Here is a 27,807-nt window from a genome sequence, read left to right as displayed (position 1 = left end):
TCCATGTATAGATTTTAAATTATCAATTCTCAGTGTTGCTAGTTTTAAATTCTTATCTAGCTTTAATTTTAACAGATTTTTAACCACAGTTAACAAAATGAATTTATAAATCTCAAAGTACAAAATGTTCGTATAAACCAAGTCCATTTTTTGTATGTTCTGTTTTTTTGTTTTTTCTCCCTGTCACCATCATGGGCACAGACTGACATTGAGGAAACCTTTAAATAAGCATGCCTGGTCTAGTGAAGGAAAAGCCATAATCCAACTCTAGAACCAGCTTTACAAATAAGGAAGTACAGCATATAACAATTTGAACATTATCTATATCCAAACCTTCTGTTTCAGCTCCATGCTTTCAACAAAACTTGCAAACATAACAGAAAACACAGACAAAACTTTTCAACAAAAAAGCATACACACATTCCTTGATAAATAGACAATATTTTTCAACAAGATAAACAAAAGCTTCTGACCAGAACCAGAACCAGATGGGTGGGCAAGTTACTGTAGCTGTCCCACCACATTTAAAGAGAGAGTAGACAGACATAAGCAGGTCTTTTGAGGAAAGAAAAAGAAAGTGGAGAATTCTTCTCGGTTCCCCCACTGTCTGACCCAAAGAAATACTGAGGCCAGTCTCACATCAAGGGGAATATTCAGAGATGGATAGCCCTGCCAGAGACCAGACTGCTGGTATTGAATGGAAGGCAAAGCCACAGGTGAACGAGAAAGTAGCTTTGTTGCAGGAGGAAGAGAACAGATCAGCCATGGGGTGGAACAAGCAAATGAGGTCCTGGCCTGAAGTGGTTACCTCTGACCAGCCCTGTCAGGGTAAGCCACTAAACAAACATGCCACATGCAGCAGAGTTAGTGTAAGAGGTTTGAGAGCAAATGAGTGAAAGACCACCTCAGAGCGGGGACTTGGGAGAGGCTCATCAAAGATGGTAACGAAGATATATGACCTATCTGTCTTTACTCTTAGTCAAGATGGTGCCTGCTCACATGGTCATGTTTTCTTTTTCTCCCAAGACAGACGGAACATATAATCTCAAACATTCAAAAATTAGTCAGAAAGAGTTGTGTGGCCTTCTCAGTCACACAATTCCATCCACACATACAAAATAGACTTTTTAAACAGAAAGATGAACAAAGCTTTCCCTGGAACCTTTTAAGCTTCATACATCAGATTGAGAAAGTGACCACAGGAGAAAGAAAGCAAATCAGTGGCCACAGTGTTGGTTAATGTTGGTTTTTATGCAGAGGCGCAATGTTATTCATTAAGCAGCACTGTTACCATCCAAAAAACTCCACTATCAGAGTTTTATTAGAAGGGAGGGACAGAAAAGGATGAGATCAGGCCTCTGGAAGACATGTGCAGGAGTGGGGGAGGGAGAGGAGAAGAAGGGGGAGGAGTCTGTGACCCACTTTTTTATGCATTCCCCTGCATATGTGCATATGGGCTTATGGAGCTACTCCACGAATGCACACAGATTGCGTGATCACGCTGCACACAAATTACGCGACCAAGCAGCACACGGATTACACAGGACATAAAGCCCTGGAATTACTAAACATCTGAACAGTGCATGTGTGGCCATGCAGCTGGGGGAGTGGCCAGGCATTCTAACATGGAGGAGGGAGGAGGAATTGGGAAACAGAATAGCAGCTGGCTCCACAGACTGGAAGTGGAGCCATCAAGCCCAGGTCTTATGTTTCTGCTGGACACAGGAGGGAGGGAGCAGACAGAGACATAATAGAACAACAAGGCATTTTGAGTGAAAGCAAGACAAGCTAAGCCCTACCCACGGTGGGAGGTGGTGGGAGACTGATGAGGCAGTATCAACAGCCACAGGCAGGAAGGAGTGAGGAAAGGAATAAACAGAATCAGGACCGAAACATATGAATGAGACATTTTGAGCAAAAGTGTGAGGTGCCAGCAGGCACAGAAACAGGGAGCAAGTGATAAGGAGGCATCCAGCTGGGAGGGGAGCACACAGGACAGACAGGAAGAATAGAAAAGGGAAAGGGATGGGAGTGTGTAACCCAAGAATCCTTGGATCTACTGGATCGCTGGCAAAGTTGCAAAGATAAAGGGCATGGGACCAAGTCTGACTGTAAAAGTGGATGAGTGAAGATCTTAAGTTGGGTGTTAGATATGGCGGTAGGCTCATTTTCCGTGAGTGAGGTAGAGACAGCACAGGCTAGTTGTCACCTAGAGGTCCCGGGGGCCATGTGGTGCTGAGTAGGCACAAGCTGTCCCTATATGCCATCATGCAGGACAGGGGCCTGGGGCTCTGAGCCAGAGGGAGACACGTGGTGGTTGTCCAGTACTGGAGTTTACAGGCAAGGCTGAAGGGCAAGAAACCATGGTTGAGACAAGATGAATCTTCACCTGTGGGAAATGGCCAGCAGGGAGAGCTTACCGATTATGCTGGTGTTGAATGAAGTGAGTGTTGAAGGTTCCGGGGATCCTAGTGTGTCTCAGACTGCTGGCAGGCAGGAGAAAGCACCAGAAGTGCCTCTGCCAAGGATGGCACCTGCACTAAATGTTGTATTTTAAAAACGGCACCTGGCGACCCTGGAGGGTATGGACCGAGGGGCATGGCAGAAAGTCACTCACACCATGCAGGTGGCACCCACATGGGAAGTTTTAGTATTAAAGGGGGAAAGGAGAAGGGAAGAGAGGGAGAGAGAGAGGAGTGGGGAAGATAGAAAGAAAGAAAAACAGAGAGCAGAGGGAGGTGCGTACATCCTTGTGGCAAGAGAGAGGGAGAGAAGGGGGAGGGGTTTTATCTTAAAGAGAACTTTATGTAGGATGAAGTTGTCAGGACTCTGGGCAGGTCCCTAAGGGGTGGGTTTGAATGCTAACAACAAGAGAATAGCTTCCCACCAACAGTGGAGGAGTGTTCCCCTTACTCCACATCCTCTCCAACATAAGCTGTCTTCAGTGATTTTGATCTTAGACATTCTGACAGGTGTAAGGTGGTATCTCAGAGTCATTTTGATATGCATTTCCCTGATGACTAAGGATGTTGAGCACTTCCTTAAATGTCTTTCAGCCATATGAGCTTCTTCTGTTGAGAATTCTCTGTTTAACCCTGTAGCCCATTTTTTAATTGGACTATTGAGTATTTTGATGTTTAATTTCTTGAGTTCTTTATATATTCTGGATATCAGCCCTCTGTAAGATGTGGAGTTGGTGAAGATCTTTTTCCATTCTGTAGGCTGTTGTTTTGCCTTACTGACCATGTCTTTTGCTTTACAAAAGCTTCTCAGTTTCAAGAGGTCCCAATTATGAATTGTTGCTCTCAGTGTCTGTGCTATTGGTGTTATATTTAGAAAGTGATCTCCAGTGCCAATGCATTCAAGACTACTTCCTACTTTCTCTTCTATCAGGTTCAAAGTAACTGGATCTATGTTGAAGTCTTTAATTGACTTGGACTTAAGTTTTGTGCACGGTGACAGATATGGATCTATTTGCAGTCTTCTACATGTTGACATCCAGTTATGCCAGCACCATTTGTTGAAGATGCTTTCTTTTTTCCACTATAGCCAAACTAGTGGAAACACATGAACTATGAACCAATAGCTGAGGGGCCCCGTGGAACTGGACCGGGCCCTCTGGATAAGTAGGACAGTTGATTAGCTTGAACTGTTTGGGAGGCCCCCAGGCAGTGGAGCCAGGACCTGTCCTTGGTGCATGGGCTGGCTTTTTTAGCCTGGGGCCTATGCTGGGACACTTTGCTCAGCCTTGGTGTAAGGAGGAGGGGACTGGACCTGCCTCAGCTGAGTCTACCAGGCTGGGCTGACTTGCCAGGGGAGACCTTGCCTTTGAGGAAGAGGGAGTGGAAGGTGGATTGGGGGAGGGCTGGGGGGGGGAGGAGAGAGGACAGTGGAATCCATGGCTGATAAGTGAAATTAAGTTAATTTACATATAATGTATATATATAATATATATATATATATATATTTAAAGAGTATAGATTTACAAATACAATGCCCTTATAAAAAGAGACCTCAGAGAACTCCCTCCTTTCCTTTGCTGTGTGAGATTCCAACAAAGAGATTCCCATCTCCAATCAGGAAACATGTCCCTACCAGACATCAAGTCTTCTAATCTCTTTATCTTGAACCCCCACCATCAGGATCTGTGAAAAAATAAATTTATATTGTTTATAATCCACTCAGTTTATAGTGTTCTGTTATGTAAGTCTAAATAAACTAAAATTATTTAGACTAAGCAAGTCTGATGGCAAGAGAAAATAAACTTTTTGGGGGGGCTGGCAAGATGGGCTTTTAGATGGAGGTTCTCGTAAGTAGACATGATGAATTCAATTTGATTCCCCTATTCTAGTTGTGGCAAGAGAGAATCAACACCTCCAAGGTGTCCTCTGACCTCCACAGGTCGGCTTCACTTATATAAACAAATGAATGAATCAGTAAATATTTTTTAATTGTATTATACCTATGTGATATATGAGTCAGAACAAATTATGAAAGGATTCATCTTTTTCTAATTTCTCCAAGACTGACGACTGTGTGACTGCTCTGATAATTTAAAGAACTGTACAGTATCAACTTGTTAATGCTGATATCCTTCTGAGGTCTTTCTAGGAACTTTCAGAGGAAATTAAACCAAGACAAAATGCTAGTACTGGTTAATTCAGGGTAGACTGGATCCAGGGAAAGTCTGTCTATCACATGATATCACATCATATTTTTAATTTCTTATTATTTCAATAAATATTCATTTAGTTCCACTGATATGTAAATTAGTCTCTTATATAGTAGGAACTCATGAAATTTATCTGTTTTATAGAGGATAATTTATTAAGTCATACAAAAAATGAGTACATAATACTTGAAGTTATTGCTATAATAAAACCATTTTTTTCTGGCAGAATATTATAGGACTGACTGGTCTAGGGTGTTGCAGAGTCATTCCTCAAGAAACAATGTCTGAGTTAAAGCTAACGACTAGACATAGTAAGGTTGGAGAATAGCAGTGGCTGAGGAATGCCAGAGAAAGGAATGTCAAAGCCTATGTATGAGCAACAGATCTGTAACGGGAGGGCCACATGATTGAAATGCTATAGGAAAACATAAAACTAGAGCTCAGAAATCAAAGGGTTAAGAACACTTGGCTCTACAATGATGACCTGCCTGCATGATACATTAGTGCAATAGTGTTACAAATGTTGTGGGCAAAATCAATTACCATCTGATTGGATTTCAAGCCCACTCCATGAGACAGAACCCATGCCTGACACTTCTCCAGTAGCCAAGAATCTGAGACTAGATAAGCCTTGGATCTAGGGGAAAAGCAAATGCTATTGTTCTAATAAAGGAACAGAAATAAAGCAACTCCTAATGACATTCTGCAATACCTATAGTTCAGAGTATCACTCAGACACCATCAGAGATGCTTTCTCCTGTAGTAAATGGGAATAGAGAGACCCACAAGTAGACAATGTGCCGAGAATGAGACACCTTGGAACACCCAATTCCAAATGAGATGTCTTCATTGAACTCTCTCCTCTGGGCTCAGGAAATTATGCAGTAGAAGCATCAGAAAGATTGTAAGAGCCAGAGGGGATGGATGATACCAAGGAAACAATGCCCTCCAAATACAACAGGACTTACAAACTCATAGAGACAATGGCAGCGTGTTTAGGGCCTGTGCAGATCCAAAACCAAATGGAGTCTCAGCACTGAGATGGGGAAGTAGACATAAGCTCACATCCCTATCCAAGAAGATGTCTTCAATTAACAACTGCTCACATTTCTCCAAGGGAATTTCATGAGTATACTAAACACAAACTATGCTCAGCAGTAGATGGCCAACACAAAACAAACTCTGTGGTACTTTTGTAGATTTTCTTTTGTCTCATATTGCTCTGTTTGGGTTGTTTTCTTCTTTTTTTTCTTTCTTTCTTTTTTAATCTTACTGCTCTTTTGATTGTATATTATGGTTGTTGATTTTGACTTTTTAAGGGTTTTGTTTGTGTTTATGTGTGTGTGTGTATGTGTTTCTCAAATTCTTAGTTTCTTTTTATTTATTTGTTCATATTGTATTATCTTTGTCTCTTTTTTTTCCTGATTGCTTTCTTAAGAGAGAAAAAATTGTGGAGTTGAAAGGGTGGTGAAGTGAGGATGATCTGGGAGGAGATGAGGAGATATATATTGTGTGAAATTAACTTTATTTTCATCAAAAAAGAAAAAAACAGATACGGATAAGTAAAAATAGTAAGGAAAGAAGGAAATAAGAGAGGAATGGAAGGAGGGAAAAATAAGAAGTAGGGAAGGGCAACAGAGTAATAGGAGGGTTGAACCTGCTCAAATAAAGCAGTTCTGTGAATGAACATGGTCTTTGTTCAAAAGGAAATGAGAAGCTATTGGAAAATGTATCAGGATAAGAGAGACTTTTCAGTATGACTTACTTCTCCTAAATCATGTTGAGAATAGGTGTGACATGGAGCCTGAAGGGGTGACAAAGAACCGTTAGCAGACTAGGCAAGAAATTATGAAGGCTGGGCTGTACCTGTTGTCACACACCAGTAATTCCAACATGTGGGGAGTGAAGGCAAGAAGATCAGGAATTCAAAGCCATCTTTAGTCACATAAGCAAGTTAAAGGCTAGCCCGGGGTACACATGAGCCTGTCTCAAAAAGCAAAAAACAAACAACAAACACAAAAAGGAAGACTCCACAGAGCCACACTGTTTCATGGTGTCTGTTATCAGTTGGCCGGATTGTTTCAGTTTCTCAGACCCAGCTGACTTGAACAGCATCGTCTCAGCTTTCCTATCTCAAAAGAGATCTATGTGTGAAGAAATGAAGGTTGTGTATAGCAGAATGTGGCCTCTGGTGTGCGTAGCTGCAGTACACTTGCAGTTGTAATCATTGCTATCTACTGAAATTTTGTTTTCTATTTTTTTATTATCTCTGAGTGTTTTGCCTGTGTATCTGTGCACTACATGCATGCAGTACCTGCAGATGCCAGAAGAGGGTGTCAGATCCTCTGCAACTGGAGTTACAGCTAGTTGTTAGCTGCCATGTGGGAATTGGAAATGTAACTTGGGTCTTCTAATAAGAGCAGGGTGTGTTTTCAATCACTGAGTCATTTCTCCAGCTCCAATATACTCAATTTTAGAGTAACCAAAATCATGAAATCCCTGTAAGTATTTCTTTTGCTGTGATAGCAGAGATATTTGGCTCTTTGAAATTGAAAGAGAATCAAGAGGTATACTCAATTCTCCTGACCTGCCCTCCCCATGCTGAGAAAAGGACCACTTAATGCAGCAATGACATTTTAATTAAATTGATGAGCTTTGAAGTTCTATTATGTGGAAAAAGCAACATGGTTCCTAATTCATGGTCCTTTGTGAGATTAAAGCAGCAAGACTCAGAACTTCGGGGGGTATTTTTAGAATTGCCTATCAAGAGTGTGCATCAGGGGAATGGCTGTGTCAGTGTGGTGTGTGATTTTATTTACTTTTTTCAGAGGTTGGATGTCATATAGATAACTTTTTAAAAGTTAGCAATACTTTTTTCTTTCATAATGGATAGTACTGGAAAGCAGATCTCTGGTTTACCAAGTACATATTTTATACTGACAATATTTTTATGTTCCTGGTGTTATTAATTGGAGTTACCTTCGTGAGCTATCGGCTGTGAATCTATTAAGAGAATATTGGTGCCTGCCTATCTGTGGCACAGAAGACAGTAGCAACTGCATTAGGCAGGGGTTGGCATAATAATTTTGAATTAGAAATATGATAGAGAGGTCTTTACATTATTGATAACCTATGTTTTCTTAAAATAAGCAAGATACATCATAGCCTAGCAGTGGCACACACCTTTAATCCCAGCACTTGGGAGGCAGAGTCAGGCAGATCTCTGTGAGTTCCAGGCCAGCCTGGTCTACAGAGCGAGATCCAGGACAGGCACCAAAACAATATAGAGAACCCCTGTCTCAAAAAACAAACAAACAAACAACAACAACAACAACAAAAATTACTACATCAAATTTTTTTCACTTCCAAGATTTTTTCCATAAATCAGGAAGGGCAGCATTTCAGTTGAAAACGGAAGCCAGCTCGCTCTTAAAGGTATCTATGGCTCGGGAAGAACCAGGAAAGAATAACAAAGAGGCTGAAAGGGCAAGAGAGAACTCACGTCTCAAAAATCAATGAACACAACCAAGAGCAGCTGTTACTGACCTGTGAGGTCAGTGTCTAGGAGAGAGGGCAGGATGGACAAAAAGCCAGGAATGCGGCTTAGACCGCATGATTTCAAGGTCAGATCTCCTGGAGTCTTTGTCCATGGAACAACCCTGGGAACAAAGAGAAACCAGTAGTTACTTCTACATCATTGTATTTTTTGTTTGTTACATTTAGGAGAAAAGTAGAATCAATAAGTGTGTCTTTTTAGGCAATCTATAGACTTCAGAAAAAGTATTTCTTCCAGCCATTTGTTTTAAAGTCTCTTTCAAGTGTGTTATCGGGGCAAGGGTTGCTAATCATGGGGTTTGAGAAGAATGTGCCGGCATTAGACACCCTGTGGTACCTCTGGCCTCATGCATCAGGTTTCTAGGCCTTAGCAACAGATGCTTTCAAGTCCTCATGCCCGTTGTGTTTCTTGCCCATCAGTGATGACACAGGGAGGATTTGATTAAAAAAAGCAAAAATATTCATTGGTGAATGCTTTTATTAGCAATGAATTTTAAAGAACATCCAACAAGGATTCTTTACAAGATATACTCAAGGGAAAGGAGATTTAATTTTTTTCTTTGTATCCAGCCTCAGCATGTTACCCCACCTACATATAAGGCTTCCTGGATTAAGACTATAAAAACTGATGACAGCTGCTTGAGCCTTCGACAGTCTATGAAAACTTGATTTTTATCATTATCACCACTGAGAGGTTCCACTGGAGGAAACTGTGATGTGGCTTTTACAGGACCGGTTTTGCTGATTCTGGGTGTAGCTGAGACACTGTACTGGGGAAATGGCTTAATTTATTAATCATGTGATTTTTGTCATTTTGCTATATCATAAAAATATTTCCCTAATCTTTCATTTTTTGAGTGGACATTCCTTGTATGGAAGGAACTTACTGGTACATACTGTTTGTTGGTATCAGCTTTTCTTCCCGTCTGTCAGTAAGAAACCTATGCAGTATTTCAGTTTTTGTCTATGCTTTAGAGAATGTGCAAATCAACATGGTGTAAATTAAAATTCTCACATCTGAATTTATTCTGCCTTTGGATTTTCTGTTAAAATTCACATGGCATTACAGATTCTTTTTCCCCTCTTTATCTATTTTGCTTTAGAATATTTTGAATATTATTTTAATTCCATCTTGAAATATATGTTTAAAATTTCCTTCCTTTGAAAGAAATAAATGTTAGAATAATTACAATACTACTAGTTTAAACTCAATTTGAATCAGAATTATCACTTCTTTTAAGTACAGCCCTTCTAGGAATAGGTTTGAAGGAGGCAGTGGTGCTTTGCACTTCAAATAGCTTGGTAGTTGGATCTTGCCCAAATACCTTATTTTCACTGTTTCTGTAAAAAGCTCTGGGCCATGTGTTACTCCTGATTTGATAAATTAAGTGTCTTTGATGTAATTTTTATCTCACAACCCCCGGGACTGAATTTGTTGGGTGCTCCCGGTTACAGATGACCTTAGGAGTTTAAATTCTGCTTTTGACATCATGTGATACGCCTGTCACCTGCGTAAACTGGCAGCACCTCAGGTGATTACAGACAGAGGAAGCCATTTAAATGTGAAGATTCGAGGAGATAAGATGAAAGCCACCAAAAGGGAGGAAGGAGCCGGGAAGATGGTTCATTGTTTAAGTGCACATACTGCTCTTGTGGGAGATCTGAGTTCAGTTCCCATCACCCATGATGAGAGGCTTACAATTGCCGATACTCCAGCTCCAGAGAATCACACACACTTGGTCTCCATGGGCACCTGAACACAGATGCACACACCCACATATAGACACACAGAAACTCACAGACACATAATCCAAAATAATAAAAAAAAATGTATTAACAAAGAGGGAGAACTCAAGTCTCTATAAGGCAGCCTTTCTTTTCACTATTGACACCTAATTGAAGTTTGGGGATTGAAGACCAAATAAATGTATGCCTTACAGTTGGGGTCTATTTTTCTTCCTTTAATTCAGATTTACTCACTCTTCTGGAAGTGTGGTTCCTAATGTATAGAGCATCTCAGTCAAAAGGAATATAATAGGACATGATGTCAGTTGGGTAAGAACTTGGATTACAGAGTGCCGTTTTTCTTGTGTGCCCTTTTGTAAAAAAATTTTTGTGCAATCTGTTTTGATAATTTCTCCCACCCCCAACAGAGCTTGTGAATCTATGCATAATAGGAGGCAAAAAGACTTTAAGAGCCAGAGGTAGTGGGTGACTTCAAGGAAGCAGCATCTTCCAGACAGAGCGGGAGTGGTGCACATCTGAACACAGAGACTGTGGTGGCACACGGGGCCTGCACAGGTTTAAGACGAATCGGATGGTCTCTAAGCACTGACATGTGGAAGTGAAAACAAGGTCTTCTGCTAGCCAAGAAGCTATTTGCCGTTGATAGCTGCTAGCAAAAGGAAAATCAGTTTTCTCCAATGCAGTATAACTGGATCTAACAACCAAACTCCAGGGCAGGCCTTCTGCCCAGGAGTAGTTGGCCAACCCAAGACAAAATCCATGTTTGTGTGTATTTTGGGGGGAGGGGCTTTTTGTTTCATCTTGCTCATGTTTTGGTGCAGGCTGTAAACATTTTGCCCCTCCCTCAGTCTCAGAGGCAAACCTTTGATTTTTTTTCTCTTTCTAAGTAATGACAGGATATTAGTTATGAGTACCTTTTTTTCCCCACTATGGTTGTTCAGATGTTGTCCAACCTACATGTTTCCCCTTATTTCTATTACTTGATGAGCTCCAGTGGTTTTATTTCTCTGAGGACCACTCCACTTGTCCACTCCAGGTAGTCCCCAAGCTGGCAGTAATTGTAACACATTTTCTCCCTTTTCTCAGAAATTCATTCCTGTTCCCATAACAGTAAATAGCAGAGCTTTATAGTCATGTTTTTAATTTTCTAGTTCCTTAATTCCAAGCCCCAAATGCCCATGAAGATAGTTTTCTTTTAACATATCTATTCAACAAATGTGATTGCTATTTCTAAATGATAGCTGCTAGTTTGGGATAGGACCGACACATTTCCCCAGTTTCTCTAAGGACATAGTTTAAAGATGAACAAAGGAACCCCATGAGGAAAGTGCACAGGTAGCAAACTCGAGATCCAGTTATATGTCTCAGGTATGTATTAGATGTGGGAAGAAAGCCACTGGGATGCTCGGTGGAGTGGAATTTACTGTTTGGTTAAAAGAGGAGAGAATTAGGAAGACAAAGAAGAGAAGGGGGTGTGGAAAAGGGAAAAGAGGTAGAGGGGAAATGAACACAAAGAGAAGGAAGTAAAGGAGGAAAAGGAGGATGGAGAAAAACAGGAAGAGGTTGAAAGAAAATAAGCAGAGGAAGAACAGAAAAGATAGCGCATTGGATAATAGTGAAGGAATGGAATAGAGCTTTGCTTGCAGTCTTAGGAGTCTTAAAAGACTGGAGAACTGAGCATGGAATATTTTATTGAAGAGAAGATGAGACATTGTACATATTATATATATGCACATACATATATATGCATGCAAATACGTGTGTGTGTGTGTGTGAGTGTATGTGTGTGTGTGTGTGTGTGTGTGTGTGTGTGTGTGTGTGTGTGTGTGTAGAACCAAAATATAAAGACTGGTAAGAGAAAGTCTGACCCAGTTAAGAGCATCATAAAAGAAGGATGGATGGAAATACCCCACATCAGCACACAGCCCCTTATTCTACCACATAGTTTCAGACAATTGTGCAGGATCACACAGAATCCTTGGAGCCAAATCCAGTCAGCAGGGGAACCCTCCATCTATGAGGAATGGGTCAATCTGAGGACAATGTTTCCTTCAGCCACCAGCCACAAAGTGTCATGTCCACTGATCATAGAAACATATTTTAAAATGCAACAGCCATGGGCCTGGAGAGATGGCTTAGCAGTTAAGAGCACTGGCTGCTCTTCCAGAGGACCCAGGTTTAATTCCCATCACCTACATGGCAGCTCATAACTGTCTGTAACTCCAGTTCCAGGGACTACGATGCTAATGCACATAAAATAAAGTTAAATAAATAATATACTTTTTTAAAAAAATGCAGCAGGCAGATATAAAAATAAATGTGGTTTCCCTGGGAAAACATGTAAAATGCATATAGAAGACAGTATATCCAGACCTATAGCTAGCACATGTGGTGTTTTCTGATTTAATTTAATTTTTAATGTTTAATTTTAGTTTCTTTTCACTCTAATTCCTCTTCTTTCTTAGAATATTTCATATCGTGTCTATGTCTCTCTCTCTCTCTCTCTCTCTCTCTCTCTCTCTCTCTCTCTCTCTGTGTGTGTGTGTGTGTGTGTGTGTGTGTGTGTGTTGGGCATGGCTAGTCCTGATTAATCTCATGTTATCTTCATTCCATTCCTGCTGAAGGCTTCTGTGTCTTAGGCAAAACAGAAGATAAGGCTGATATAAGCTATTTCTTCTTATGCCAAGGCTCCCTCAGGAGATAAATCATTGTTATTTAGATCAGAAATATTGATAACAGCATAAATTCTCCCAGAACTCCAGATTCCTGTGATAATTGTCAAACTTTCACATGGCCTCTTTTGTGAAATTGAACACTTGATATGAAATTAATGGACTAACTCAGTTGATGCCATGAATTGTTACTGTTTCCTTGAAGAAAAATTGTAAGTGATGTAGTTATATACACCTTTAATTTCAGCCCTAGAGAGACTAAGGCAAGAGGATTGGGAGTTCAAGGGCCAGCCATGGCTAAACAACAAAATCTAGGCCAAATTTGACTGCACAGTGAAATCCTGCCTCATTAAAAAAAAATAAATAAGAGTTGGGGGTTAATACTTAGTTTTCATTTTCTGAGATTTGTTTTTATAATAGTAACGTCATGGAGTGGTGTAATGGCTAATTTTTATTTCCGACTTGACTGGATTCAGGTTCACCTAGGAAACACACCTGTGAGAGGCCCTGTGAAGATTTTCTGAGATGTTTAACTGAGAAGGGAAGATTGACCCTGAACATAGGTAACACCATCCCATGGTCTAGGGGCTATGACTGACTGAATGGAGGAAAAGGGAAAAGTCTGACAAGCATCCACAGTTGGCTTTCTACTCTGTTTTCTAACACACCTAGATGTGAAAAAGAAGTATTATATTCCTGTTGCACATAGCAATAAAAAAAAAAAACCAAAATGTCAGTACCAGGAGTCAGTCATTATTTTCTCTGAAAAACTGGACCATGTGTTTTTATAGTCCTTTAGAACTGGTTTGTCAGTGAAATTGGAATCTGAGGCCCTGGGTTGGAGAAGCCCTAGAATGCCATAGGCAGAGATTACTGTATCGTGTTGATGAGAGTTTTGAAGACCGGAATGCCAATAAATATGTAGACAATGAAGGCCAGACTCCTGAGAGCAGACCTAGCTAAATGCAGGTTGTACCATGCATGGGCTAAGGGCCCAGACTGAATAAAAAACTGTCTCAGTCACTGTTCTATTACTGCAAAGATGCACCATGATCATGGCAACTCTTATAAAGGAAAGCATTTAATTGGGACTTGCATATAGTTTCAGAGGTTGAGTCTATTATCAGCATGGCAGATATGGTGCTGGAGAAGGATATAAGAGATCTATGTGAGGATCCACAGGCAGCAGTGGCAGATTCTTCTGCCACTGGGCCTGGCTTGGGCTTTTGAAACCTCAAAGTTCACCCCCAGTGACACAGTCCTCCAACAAGGCCACAACTCTTAATCCCCTCAAGTAGTAACAGTCCCTGGTGACTAATTATTCAAATACATGAACTTATGGGGGCCATTCTCATTCAAACCACCATAAAAGGGAAAGGGGGGAAATACCCAACCAAAGAATTTAATTTGACTTACAGTTAGAGGATAGTCTATCATGGTAAGGAAGGTGTGGCAGAGGACTATGATGCTTCTTGCTCATATCTAGCTAGGTCAGGAAATCATGTCTAAGCCTGAAGATCACCCAAAATTATCAATGCTTGCTTAACAATCTTCCCAGAAGTTAGCAAGCACCCTCAAACTTAGGCTGCCTTGAGCTGCCTTACCTTCCTAGGGGTTTCTTATTATGAAATTACATATGTTATCATGTTTCTTCACAGCTGAACATAGAGAAAATGCATTAATGCATTTGCATCTCAAGGATGTGTTTCCTTTTCTATGAAACACAAAAGTTTTTCCAAGAAAGTTGAGAGAATTCTCCTTAAGTATTTAAAAAGGGAGAGTGAGTTCCCTAGATCTGAGTATGTATAGTCTTCCCAAGGAGCACTGGGTGGCAACAGTAGAGAAACTTTCAAGTCCCCTAACCACAGTATACCAATCTCCAGTTGAAATTGTCCATAGTAGCAAGTGAAAGTAACCGTCTCAGGCTATTCAGTGCATCAACATGCTTAATGTAGCCAGCTCTATAGACAAGGGTTCTCTCTCTCTCTCTCTCTCTCTCTCTCTCTCTCTCTCTCTCTCTCTCTCTCTCTCTCTCTCTCTCCTCTTTTCTGATGCTCTTTAGGCAATCATATATACTCCAATATCCACTAAGATGATGGATGCTAGCTCTCTGAATTTATTATGTGATCATTTAGTTAATTTTTAAACACAATAGAATAAATCTACTGGACTGTAAGAAAGATGGCAGCATGTTAAACTATTTTATTATCTGGCATTCATAACAAGCATCTGAAGCAAAAAGACATTTTTTTTCATTGATAAAATGAAGTGAAAAATAGTGGAGCCCTGGGAAAATCAATGAGATAATGCACACAAAGCACCGTGCACAACAGGTATCTGTGATGCATAGCTGTACCACATTAACGGTATGATGAAAACATAATGAGCACTTAAACATACCAACTGAATTGACTTGATTGGAATCAGATTGAAACGCAGCTAGGTGATTTTTCTTCTGTTCACAGCTGCTAGTGAACTGGATAGAGGAGCTCACTTACTACAGCTTTGTAACAACAGATCGTTTACAAAAAAACATGCTGTATCTCCTAGAGCAAGCGGAAGGAGCAAGGCAACTGAATATAATCCATGAGGCTATTATGCATGAAGGAAAGGAAATGATCTATGTGGACAAGGGGCTGATGGGGTAAGATGTTGATTATCACAAGAGGTAGAGAAAGGGAATGTATCAGTCAGAGTAGCTCAAATGGTTCAACCCAATCCTCAAGTCTCAGAATGTTCATACTGTATAAAATTTGATGAACTCTCTGACAAAAGTACTAAACAGCATGTATCTTCTCCTCCAGACATTAGAAAACCATTATGTGTACAGGCTGTATTCTTGGGGGGAAAAATGATCCCGAGGTAAAGCATGAGGACCCACTGTAAATTCATATAATTCTGGGATAGGATTTTAATCCTCCCTCCTTTCATCACACAGTTGTTCTTGTTTGTTTGGAATGCATGATTGAGCTTCTTAAGCACTTTACTTATGTGAATAAGGATTTATCAACAGCGTAAACTATATTTGTGTTTTTAATTGGGCTAATGGTACATCTTTTTGACACTTGGCAAGCATTTTACTTATGTACTTGCCTTTTAGTTTTGTTTTGCTTTGAATCTGGCTACTGATAATAGAAACCTGCGTTGTGAATGCCATGGAAACAATGTGATCCCTGAAGGCCAGCTTGCATTTTAGGAATTGATTCAATAACTTGCTTTTGTCAATTCTCAGTGAATGGAATATGCTGGCAGGCCCAAAATGATTGCATCTGAGCTTTGGGCCTATTCCTGTTAATTTTATTTTAGCAAAGATTCTTCCAGATCTTTTGCTGAAATTACTCGTCTTGGTCTATCAGAGTCCTCCCAGAAGTATGACTAACACTTTCTGTTTCTGAGTGTTGACTCAGGAGTCCAGTTCCGGTAAACCTGGATGATTTAGCAGCTCACCCTAAGCCCAGCCTGAGCCAGGAGATATAACAGCCACAGCTGGTAGCATGAGCTCCCATCTCCACCAACAGGAAGCAGAGATCAAGAATTTCTGGAGCTCTCCATTCAGTCAGGGATCCCAGCCTATGGAAGGGAACTACTTATATTCTGAAGTGGGCCTTCCCACTTTAGTTAGACTTCTGTAGAAACAGTCTTAAAGACACACCCTGAGGTGTGTCTCCCAGGTTGATTCCAAATCTCCTCAAGTTGACAAAGAAGATTGCCAATCAACCATACATTTTATTAAAATACACGACAGTCCAAATGTTTCAAAATAAATTTAAAATGCTACTATAGCACAAGATTTATGCCACAATAAATTTTTAAATTTTATTATGGGATGTATTTCATTTTGCCAGATATTTTATACTGATATTCCCATAGGAAATGAAAATCTGCTGTTTTTAAGATATGAAGACCAACTCTATTCAGTTTTTGTTTTCGTTTTCTTTCTAAGAAAAAAAAACCCAGAGTTTTGTTTGCTGCTGTTGTTTGTTTGTTTTGAGAAGTTTGACTTAACCTGGAGTTTCTTTTTAAAGGCTTTCACAAACAATCCCTGCAGGCCAATAATAGTCATAGATTTTCTTAGTACAGTCTGCCAAAAGGATGATGATGACTCTTAGCACATGAATGAGAACAGCGAGGAGAAATGGAGAGCAGGACATGAGTCATGATTTCTGTGCAGCAATTTGTTTGCTTATCTTTTATTTCTTTAGGCCCTGATTGATTTGTTTTAGTCAATACAATAGTAAACTACTTGGTAAAGAAAGATATAATGACTAATACATTTTCCATAACAAATAAAAATAACCAAACATTTGCTGAAATTTTTTTCTTTTATTTTGGTGGCATTGAATTATTTTATTAGTAGATATTTAAGATGCTTTATACTTTTTTGATTAAAAGGTTTCACAGGTTGGGCAGTGGTGGCACATGGCTTTAGTCCCAGCACCCAGGAGGCAGAGGCAGGCAGATCTCTGTGAGTTTGAGGCCAGCCTGGTCTACAAAGTGAGTCCAGGATAGACTCCAAAGCTACACAGAGAAACCCTTCTCAAAAAAACCAAATAAATAAATAAATAAAAATAAAAGGTTCAACAATTTTTAAATAGGAAATAATAATCTTAGACTTAAATAAAATTTATTTTATTCTCACATTTTATACTTAGAGCTCATTTGTCAGAAAATGTATGTTTGTATTATTCCAGATGAAATCTAGAGCTAGATATACTTGAATTCATAATATATAATGTTTATTCTCTTTCTTTTTTCTCATTGCTTCAAGGTTGGAAAGTCTTTTACTTTAAGAATATTTTTACCATGTGGCTGGTGGAGAAATGTTCTGTGCATCTTTTCATAGTCTGCACTTCACAGCTGCTGTGTCAAACTAATTTTGAAAGGAATTGCTTTACACTATTTTCTACCATACATATAAATACTACAAATTAATTGAAAGAAGAAAAATTCATGTACTAAATACAAAATTAGATCATGCAACTTTATCAAAAGACATCTGTGAACAATAGAGTTACTTTTACTTCCTCAGATAATTAATATTCCTGCTAATAATACTTTGTATTTATTTCAAGGTTTCCCTTAAAAGCATTGGTACTTTACTGTGATCAGTATTAAGAAATTGTTGCTACCTACTGAGACAAAACTAATCGCAGAATTTCATTGTACAATGTATTTTTTAAATGTTTACTTATTATATACGTGTGTATGTATGTATCTTTTATCTGCATATACATCTGTCTGTACACCAGAAGAGGTCATCTTATCCCATAATACTACAGTTTTGGGTGGTCTTGAGCCACCATGTGGGTGCTGGGAATTGAACTCAAGACCTCTGAAAGAGCAGCCAGTGCTCATAAATGCTGAGCCATCTTTACATCCCACACATATAATTTATAATAGAAATATAACTTGCTGCCTTAAGTATTTTATTCTCAGAATACCTTGAACTACTTTGGGAGATTCATTATCTGCATATTTGGAGGAGAATACATAGACAGACAAATCTCTCCTGCCCATCTGTTCCCAAATAACCAGTCAGAGGCTTAATATTAATTACAAACTGGTCTATGGTTCAAGCTTATTGTTAATTAGCTCTTTTATCTTAAATTAATCCATATCTATTGATCTATGTATCGCTATGTGGCCATGGCTTTACCAGTCTGCTGGCATCTTACTCCACCTTTCTTATCCCTGTACCTCTCTTGGATTTCCTGCCTGGCTATATCCTGTGTTGCCATAAGCCAAAGCAGCTTCTTTGTTAACAAATGGTAGCAACACATATTCACAACATACAGAAAGCCCATCCCATAGCACTTCCTTTTTGTAACTTTAACATAGTAAAATTACATATGACAAAACAGTTATCTAGTCTATTTGTATTTGGAAAAATTAAAGAAAATACTCTATCATCTATCCTGCAATTGTGAGTCTAAAGTTTCATATCTAATTTACCTTTCATCATAACCCTGGAAACTATAATTGTAACTATCTAGTCTTCAACTCCATCAAAGACCCCAGAAGGACATGTTATTTGAGTAAACAGGAAGTGCAATGCAAGCAACTTCCAAAATTCTAGAAATGACAGAAACATCTGGCTACCTGGACAGTCACCTAAAGTTCCTCTGTAACATTGGTGCATCTATCTTCAGCCTACAGGCCTAGAGTCTCTGGTAAACTTTTTAGTGAAGCAGGAAATTTGAAGGATTGTCTTGCCTATTGGCAAAGTTCATCAGTCACTTTCCCCAGAGTCCTGCAGAATGTCTGGCAGGATCCTGAAGAACCATCTTGCCTTCTTTTTGCAAAGTTTCAGTGATCACTTTCCTATGGGTCCTGCATGTCCAGTTTATACAACATATTGTCAAGCATTCAAGACAAAAGCAGTTTCTTGCCCAAATGACTAGCCTTTTCCACATTGTAAGCAAACTTCAAAATGAGTTTCTTTGATGCTCATCATCTTCTTTGAAGTAATTGGTGCTGCCAGGAGCAGACATGTCTCACTGTCCAGAAAAGTCTAAGTTCTTAAAACATTTTAAATGCCATATTATGTCAGTCTTTGAAGTATTTAAAGATTACCTATCTATCTGAAATATATCTCTGTATATCTAGAAATCTAACTAACATAATTATAGGTTTGACTATTATAGATGACTATTAATCTGTATTTTTAACAATATATATTACATTTTTCAATGAGTTATATAAACATAAAACTTAAACAAGAGTAGAAACATGCATATAGTATAACAAAATTGACCTTAAATGTGTATTAATAAACCAAAATTCATACCAATGTAAATTATTTGAGATTAACAGTTTTTTTTGGATTAAGGTAGATTTAATAATCTATCTTTTCTCATCATTTCTATATCATATCCCCCTTTAAGTTAAAACAAACATTCATAGACAATATTTTGAGAATCTGAGTGTAGCTTTCTATATACTCCCTGCTGATGCTGGCAATCTTATGGGGATCCTGAGAAAATTTAGGATTATGGTCAAGTTCTAACTGGAGTAGTCTGTGAGCCTGGATCATATCAGCCAGCTGCCTTGAAGCTGTTCTGAATGTTGGATCATTTGGGCCATAGCTCCCATTGGAGACCTCTCAGGTGATCTTCCTTGATGGAACCATATTAACCTGGAAGGAATCCACAGCTTCCTGAAAGGAAACTCGCAGAACTTCTTTTCCAAAGCAACATATCCTTAGACCCAAATTTTAAAATCAAGATACCTTTTAGGATGTATATGTTGATTTAACTTAGCAGCCCCTACAATCAAATGTCTCTCTGCAGTTAAAAATTCCAAAGACAACACAATAATATACAGTACTATAATCAGAAGATTTCCTGTGTCCCACCTGGCCCTTGGTCAGAACAAATCTCTCACCCACAGTCCTGTAGCCTTTTATAAAATAATCACCCAGAGGCTTAATATTATTTATAACTGCCTGGCCATTAGCTCAGGCTTATTGCTGACTAGCTCTTACACTTAAATTAACCCATGATTCTTATCTATGTTTAGCCACGTGGCTTGGTACCTTTTCTCAGTTCTGCCTTCACATCTTGCTTCCTCTCTGTCTGGCTGGTGACTCCTGACTCAGCCTTCCTATTCCCAGAATTCTGCTCATCTGCTTGCCCCACCTATACTTCCTGCCTGGCTACTGGTCAATCAGTGTTTTATTAAACCAGTGAACAAAAGCATTATCTCAAAGCACAGTATCCAGACTCTCTGTGCATTTTCCATCTTTACGTGTTTTTTTTAAAATTTTATTTCTTTTTTAAAGGCTTTTTCTGTCCCAAGCTTATGTATATTTTTAAACACACTATAACCCGTTTAGAGGTTTTTCCCATCTGAATATGTTTTATTGCATATCTGTAACACTTTCCTGACAAGGAGAGTTTTTAAACTGCTAAGCTGTGTGGCTAGGACTGAAATAGTAGCCCTGGCTGCTGGCCCTACCCCGTTCAGCTTTTCAACACGGGGCAGGTACCAAGGAGTCACACTTACCTCCCCAATTCTGGGAAGCAGTATTAAGTAGCATGCATGTGTGTTTAAGCCCATGGCTGTGCTCCCAAGCCTGCAGGCAGTGCCTGGGAGAAAACTCTTTGTATTGAGACCTGTGAGAGACCATGAGAGTCTGCCATGTTGCTGCTGAAGCTTGCTACAGCCAGGGGACATATTTCTGTATGGAGGCTGTAATGAGACCCGAACTAGGAAGCTGTTCTTGGCTGCATTTTAGAACTTTTTTTTTGGCTGTCAGGTTTTATGTGGAAATTCTTGCCAAATGTCTGGGCACCAATTGTAGACTATAGTTTCTAGGTCCTGCCAGGTCCTGCCTAGGCAGTAGCTGTTTCTATAAAAATAATCACTCAGAGGCTTAATATTAATTACAGACTGTTTGGTCTATGGCTTGGGCTTATTGCTAAGCTCTTGTATCTTAAATTAACCCATTTCTATTCATCTATGTATTGCCACGTGGCCATGGCATTACCAGTCTGCTGGCATCTTGCTCCTTGGGTTGCTGGATGACTTCTCCCAGAATCCTCCTTTCTGGTCCCTGTATCTCTCTTGGATTTCCTGCCTGGCTATATCCTGTGTTGCCATAGGCCAAAACATTTTTATTAACCAATAATAGCAACACATATTCACAGTGTACAGAAAGACCATCCCACAGCAAGGATAGATTTTTTTTCCACAAAGATATCCAAAGGTTCAAATAACAAAACAATTAATTGGAAGCAGTATGTTTTATCAAGTCACTTTAGGAAAGCATATTCAAGCCTAGGAGAAAAAGTATTTGGAAATCCTTATTCCTCACATTTTTCATATTCACTTTCCAAGAACATACTTAGAATGACATTCTTTATCTGGTAGTGACTCAACTGATCATTTTATCCTGTATTGTTATCTAAGGGCTGACCCCACTGCCACTGCCTCTCTCCCTTCAGAAAACAAACAAACAAACAAACAAACAAACAAACAAACAAACAAACAACACTATGAAGAATGAAATGCTTAAGGGCTTAAGTTCTTTAGGAATCTTAGGGGAAAGAAAGGATAAAAATATATTGTATTTTTGCTAGGATTGTCTGCTGAATGTCACATACATTATTCATCTTTTTTTAGTCATATAGGAAAAGAAGGGTCTTTCCCCATACTTTCTAACTGTAAAGAGCTGTAGCTTAGTGAGGAGCAATTGTTTAACTAAGAGGTCCTAGCATTCAACCTTCAGTATATGGGTAAATCAATAACTAGTGCTTAGAATGACACTATTTGCTTTCCGTCTCTTGGAAAAAATTATATCAAAAGAATTCTGCTTAGCACAAAACTCTATAGTTAGAAGATTGATAGTACAGCTGACATTTCAAAAGCACCATGACTACCAGTACTCACACAGATTTCTAAAATAAACAAGCCAGTAAATCCTTAATTCATATCCAAATAATGACTAAAAAGAACTGTTTAGAAACCTTTAACAAAGGTCTCTGTCTGAAATCAGGATATAGAACACACCGTACATCTGACAGCACTTCCCTGGGCATAGCTCTTTGCCAGCAGTCTGGAGCTATGTCTGGGGCTCTTCACTGATCCCTAGCTGTCCAGACCCTGCCTGGCTGTATCTCTCTTATTGTATTGTCTTCGTTGCACCATAATGACCTAAATTTTTCAGACTTTTGTCTTATCAAAGGTCATGAGACCTCCTCTGCATTCTCTATAGATTTTTCTTTTATAAGGAAATTGCTATCTGTCCCAGGAAACTCATCATATACATAAGGGGACAATTTCATTACATACTGTAGTTAGTAGATAATGTATTTGTATTATGAAAGGTATTGTGAGTGGAACAATTCTTTTTTAAATGGAATATTTAGTAACTAAAATATTGTTTTCGAGTTAGACTGTCTGGAAAACACATGAGATGCTCTGTTTAATTGAGGGGCAAACTCTCTTAAGGATTTGGTTACTTTTGAGGTATTTCTTCAATTCCTCAAATTACTCACTCATTTGAGGACAGGAATGCTAAACTAGCACTAAATATGGACTAACCACTGTTGTGGGAGTTCATTCCACTCAACCAATGGCTTTGGGGGTATCTGACCCAGTCCTTGCTACTCAAGAGAGACAGTGACCCCCCTCTCTCTCCTCTTAAGTGGTTGGGCATGTACGCAGACAAGATCATGGCCATCCCATTGGTTGAATAGAATGAATTCCCACAACAAACCACAGCTAGTACTTCTAGAACAGTGGTTTATGTCAAAGGCGAATTTTATATCCCTCTCCATGTATACACTCAGTAGCAACTCGAGACATTGAGGGCTGTCATGACTTGGGAAGCGAGGGAGGCAATGTACTATAGGTGTGCATGGGTAGAGGCCAGAGCCTGCTAAACTTCGCTAAACTTCCCACAGTGAGCACAGCAGTACCACAGTGTTTTCAGCCTGGAATGCCACAATAGCAGTGTGGTTGAAGCACCTTGGGGTCCTAAGGATGATGGTAAGGACTGAGGGAGGCAGAAGAGACTAGTCTGGGAGTCAGAGCCTAAACCACAGAACTAGCAGGGCTTTCCCAGGCTTGAAACATTGGAAAAGACAGAGATTCTGCAAAAACAGAGGTTTCAAATGTATTTGTATGTTCACTTGCATCCAGAAATTCCTGGTTAGGTCCAGGTTACAGGGAACAGAGCTGATATCATCATGTTCAATCAGACCTTCCTGGAATCTGGCCTTCTGTCACCTGTCTCCCATTAGTTATGTGATCTCCACCCCCACTTGGAGTGCCATGTGGAGAAGGCACATCCATTCTCACCTGCCACACTTTCAGCCCTTCTCCAGCCTAAAAGCCTCAAGCTCCTAGGGACAGCAGATCCCATCACCATCATGCACTGTTATTCAAATTCTCCTTGACTGGGGATTTTAAAAAAGGTTAATAAACCATTTCATTACAATGGTTAGCTAGTTAATCATCTTTACTCAATGTCGGTTTCCCAGATAAGCATCATTTAAAGACCCAAGCTGCATCAAGTGACCCTTTTAACGAGGTCAATGATTCGTCAACCATTCGAAAGCTCTGGAGAGACCAAGAGAAAACATACAATAACCCACACCTCCCCCACAGTCATTATATAGAAAAGAGAGAAAGTGCCCGGTCCCACCGCGTGGCCCTTTTGTGCTGTTCCTGCAAACGCAGCAGACCTCCTGCTATATAGACCCGCGCGCCCAGCCCTACACACCCAACAGCACCATCCCATCCGAACCGCCAACACCAGCCATGGGGAAGGTGAGCCTCGGGCACCCAGGGCCTGGGGGAGGGAGCTGCCCTCGGGTCCAGGCCCCATCAGGCCTCTCCCTGAGCCTTGCCTTCCTTCACAGATCACCTTCTATGAGGACCGTGGCTTCCGGGGCCGCCACTATGAGTGCAGCAGCGACCACTCCAACCTGCAGCCTTACTTCAGCCGCTGCAACTCTGTGCGCGTGGACAGTGGCTGCTGGATGCTCTATGAGCAGCCCAACTTCGGAGGCTGCCAGTACTTCCTGAGGCGTGGGGACTACCCTGACTACCAGCAGTGGATGGGTTTCAGCGACTCCATCCGCTCCTGCCGCCTCATCCCCCACGTGAGTCCCATTCCTACATCCCTGTGGCCTTCAATCTCATCTTCTCCCTCATCTAGTTATACTTTGAGCTGAGGGATGGGGTGGCCGCCACCTTCCTTGTGGGGATTCTCTAGGATTCAGGGAAATGCAGCAAACCTTTGACACTTGAAAGCTCTTAAGACAGACCCACAATAGGCCGCGAGAACTGCTCCTCAGTTTTCCCATTTAGCAGAAATGTCTGGGGTTTCCTTTGGTGAGTCCTGTTATGTGCCAGGCTTTGTAAAGGTCAAATTTGGCCGTACACACAAAGTCCTCTTGGAAGCTATAATACATTGAATGCATGGAATGGTGGGAGTTTATCAGCAGCTGTTCTTTCCTCAAACTGTGTTGCTTAGGAGAATCCTTCCCACAGAGGGCTCTGGCGGTGGAAAAAGATTCGGGACAGTAGTACCTGCTGAGGAGGGGCAGGGACAGAGGGGGTCAAGATAACAGGGTAGTCAGGACAGGCAGTCTGAACTTCCATTGCTGTCCACAGTTTACACTCTTGATCTGCACAGGCCTTTTGTTTGGGACTTTGTAAATGTGATTTGCCAGAACACATTGGAACTGAGAGTTGAACTCCAATCTTTTGTTCATTTATTTCCATTTCATTGCTGTGTTTACCTGGATTTTCGGAACGCATCCAAGGCTAGCCCCAAACCTCCGGTGTATTACAGTCTGACCTCCAACTCTCAAACTTGGGATCCTCCTGCCTCTGCCGCTGAAAGGCTGAGACTGTAGATGTGCACCACCACAGCCCCTCTCAACCTAATTTTTAAGGTGCCCTTGATCTCTAGGTTTGAAAACAGGGCCTGAAACATAAAAAAGGGATAGATGGAGGAGAGGTTGTGGGTCAAGCTTCCCTGGAGGAGCCATCAGTCTGTGACTTACATGGCGTTGACAGCCGTTATTTGACTTTTTGAATTTCGTCCCCTTTGGTATAGAAAAGATAAGGGACGCCCATCCTCCAGGCAGCACGTGCTGGATTACCAGGCTCAGGTCAGGTTTTCTCACACTCCCTTGTCTACTCTGCGTGCCCCACAGTCCAGCTCTCACAGGATCAGGATCTACGAGCGAGAGGACTACAGAGGCCAGATGGTGGAGATCACCGACGACTGCTCCCACCTCCAGGACCGCTTCCACTTCAGTGACTTCCACTCCTTCCACGTGCTGGAAGGCTACTGGGTCCTCTATGAGATGCCCAACTACCAAGGCCGGCAGTACCTGCTGAGGCCTCAGGAGTACCGGCGCTACCACGACTGGGGCGCCATGAACCCCAGGGTGGGCTCTCTAAGAAGAATCATGGATTTCTATTGAAATTTCTTACTCTGCCCTTTCATCATTTGGAAGTTAATAAAATATTTCCTGTGTGTTCCATGCAGTAAAGGGGTCCTCTGTATTTTTTTTTCAGCCTTCTTAGGAGGGCACAGCTAAACTGCAGACAGGAAAAATATGGCTATTCTTATATTCAGTTGGTGTTGTGCTATGAGAAACCAGGAACTCAGCCTCAGGAACCTGGACTCTAACCACTTACTAGCTGTATGTGGTAGGGCAAGCCACTTGGCATTTCTGTGCCTCAGTTTCCTAGTTTGTGAAGATGGGAGATGTAATAATACTCTTCTCTCCCGGCCAGGCAGTGGTGGCGCACACCTTTAATCCCAGCATTTGGGAGGCAGAGCCAGGCAGATCTCTGTGAGTTCGAGGCCAGCCTGGTCTCCAAAGCGAGTTCCAGGAAAGGCCCAAAGCTACACCGAGAAACCCTGTCTCAAAACAAAAAACAAAAACAAAAACAATAATAATAATAATAATAGCAGCAATACTCTTCTCTGGAGTCTCTGTTGTGGATTGCATGTGTTTGCTTTTTTCTATCGTGGACAGTGGCTTGGCTCTAACCATATCCGGAAGCTGTTCTATAAGCTTACATGTAGAGCGTTAGCTTTCATCCTTAGTGCTCTCACTTGAGACTCTTTTGGGGTGATTGAATGAAAGAGAATGGCTGAATAGAACTGCATCAGTGTGAGGCAGAGTTAGAGAGTTATCTGTTAGCATAGTCATGCCTGACACATCTAAAAAGTCCAAAACTATGGGGCTGAATGAAGAGATGTTTAAATATTTTACATGCTAAGAACACAGATTTAAGAACCAAGGGCTCTCTTTTGTATTATTTTTTAATCTATTTTACATACCAACCACAGTTTCCTTTCCCTCCTCTCCTCCCACCACCCACCCCCTCACTTCCCATCTACCCTTCTCCCCATCCACTCCATCTCTATCCTCTCCATTCAAAGAGAGGCAGGCCTCCAATGAGCTTGATGGCATATCATGTTGAGGTCAGACCAAGCTCTTTCCCCTTTATCCGGCTAAAGGAAGAAATCCAGCATGGGGAACAGCTTTCCAAAAGTCAGCTAAGAGACAGGTCATGATCTCACTGCCACTGTTAAGGAGCCTCACAAACAGACCAAGCTACACAATGGTCACACACATGTAGAGGGCCTAGGTTGGTCCCATGCAGGCTCCCTAAGTTCAGAGTCCCTGAGCTCCCAGAACCCTCTTTTAAAAGAAGCCAGAAGACTCTTTCCAATGTCATTTTTGTGGTGGTATTGTGTTCCCCAAAATATTGTGCACCCTAATAAACTTATCTGGGGTTAGAGAACGGAACAGCCACTAGATACAGAGGCTAAAAAATAGTGACACTCACACCTTTAATCCTAGCCTTCTGGAGGCATGGATCTCTGTGAGTTCAAGGCCACATTGGAAACAGCCAGGCATGGTGAGCCACACCTTTAATCCCAAGAAGTGAGCCTTTAATCCCAGGGAGTGATAGCAGATAGCAGAAAGGTATATTAGGCATGAAGACCAGGAACTAGCAGCATTTGGCTGGTTAAGCTTCAGGCTTTCGAGAAGCAGTTCAGCTGAGATCCATTTGATTGAGGACTCAGAAGCTTCCAGTCTGAGGAAAAAGGATCAGCTGAGAAACTGGCAAGGTGAGGTGGCTGTGGCTTGTTCTGCTTCTCTGACCTTCCAGCATTCATCCCAACAACTGGCACTGGGTTTGTTTTTATTAATAAGACCCTTTATGATTCATGTTACACATTTCTAATGGAGCTGCACAGCACTTGGTGATGTGAGCTGGTGGAAACAGGTAAACACTGTGTAAAGGCTGAGAGTGCGTGATTAGGGAAACACACATCAGCAATGCAAAGCTCATAAGCACATCGTGGAACTGGCAGATATTATCCTCACACTTGGAGCCATCTTTCTGACACTGAGTTCACCAATAGATTTTGGTAACAATTCCTTCAGTAAAAAAGGAAAAGAAGAACTTGGGGTGGGGTCTTGTTTGGGGAAACTCAAGATGATTTTTCTGCAAGGAGTCAGGAAATGAAATCAAGCAAGCATTCTGTCATACCAAAGGGTTCCCTGTATGCACAAATACTGTATTTTATATATTTGCATAAAAAGGGGAAAAAGTGAATTTCTATACAGCTCATGGATTTTTGCTTTAATAATGAAAACGACAACTCTTAGAAGTAAA

General features: G+C 40.8%; 1 protein-coding gene across 1 annotated transcript; it reads left to right on the top strand.

Moving 5' to 3' along the window:
* Positions 1–23,787: 23,787 nt before the first annotated feature.
* Positions 23,788–25,652, top strand: LOC102903171 (gamma-crystallin E-like). Its single transcript, XM_006974975.3, has 3 exons — positions 23,788–23,919; positions 24,012–24,254; positions 25,317–25,652. The coding sequence occupies exons 1-3, from the start codon at positions 23,911–23,913 to the stop codon at positions 25,587–25,589; spliced, it is 525 nt and encodes a 174-aa protein (XP_006975037.1). The 5' UTR covers positions 23,788–23,910; the 3' UTR covers positions 25,590–25,652.
* Positions 25,653–27,807: the final 2,155 nt, after the last annotated feature.

Source organism: Peromyscus maniculatus, chromosome 13 (genome assembly GCF_049852395.1).
Source record: "Peromyscus maniculatus bairdii isolate BWxNUB_F1_BW_parent chromosome 13, HU_Pman_BW_mat_3.1, whole genome shotgun sequence".
Classification (NCBI taxonomy): Eukaryota; Metazoa; Chordata; class Mammalia; order Rodentia; family Cricetidae; genus Peromyscus; species Peromyscus maniculatus.
Note: the sequence above shows the minus strand (reverse complement) of the source record. Positions and strands in the feature narration are given on the sequence as shown.

Coding starts and splice junctions, on each gene's coding strand:
- LOC102903171 (XM_006974975.3), top strand. Junction 24,255..25,316: donor CCTGCCGCCTCATCCCCCAC/GTGAGTCCCATT, acceptor CGTGCCCCACAG/TCCAGCTCTCACAGGATCAG.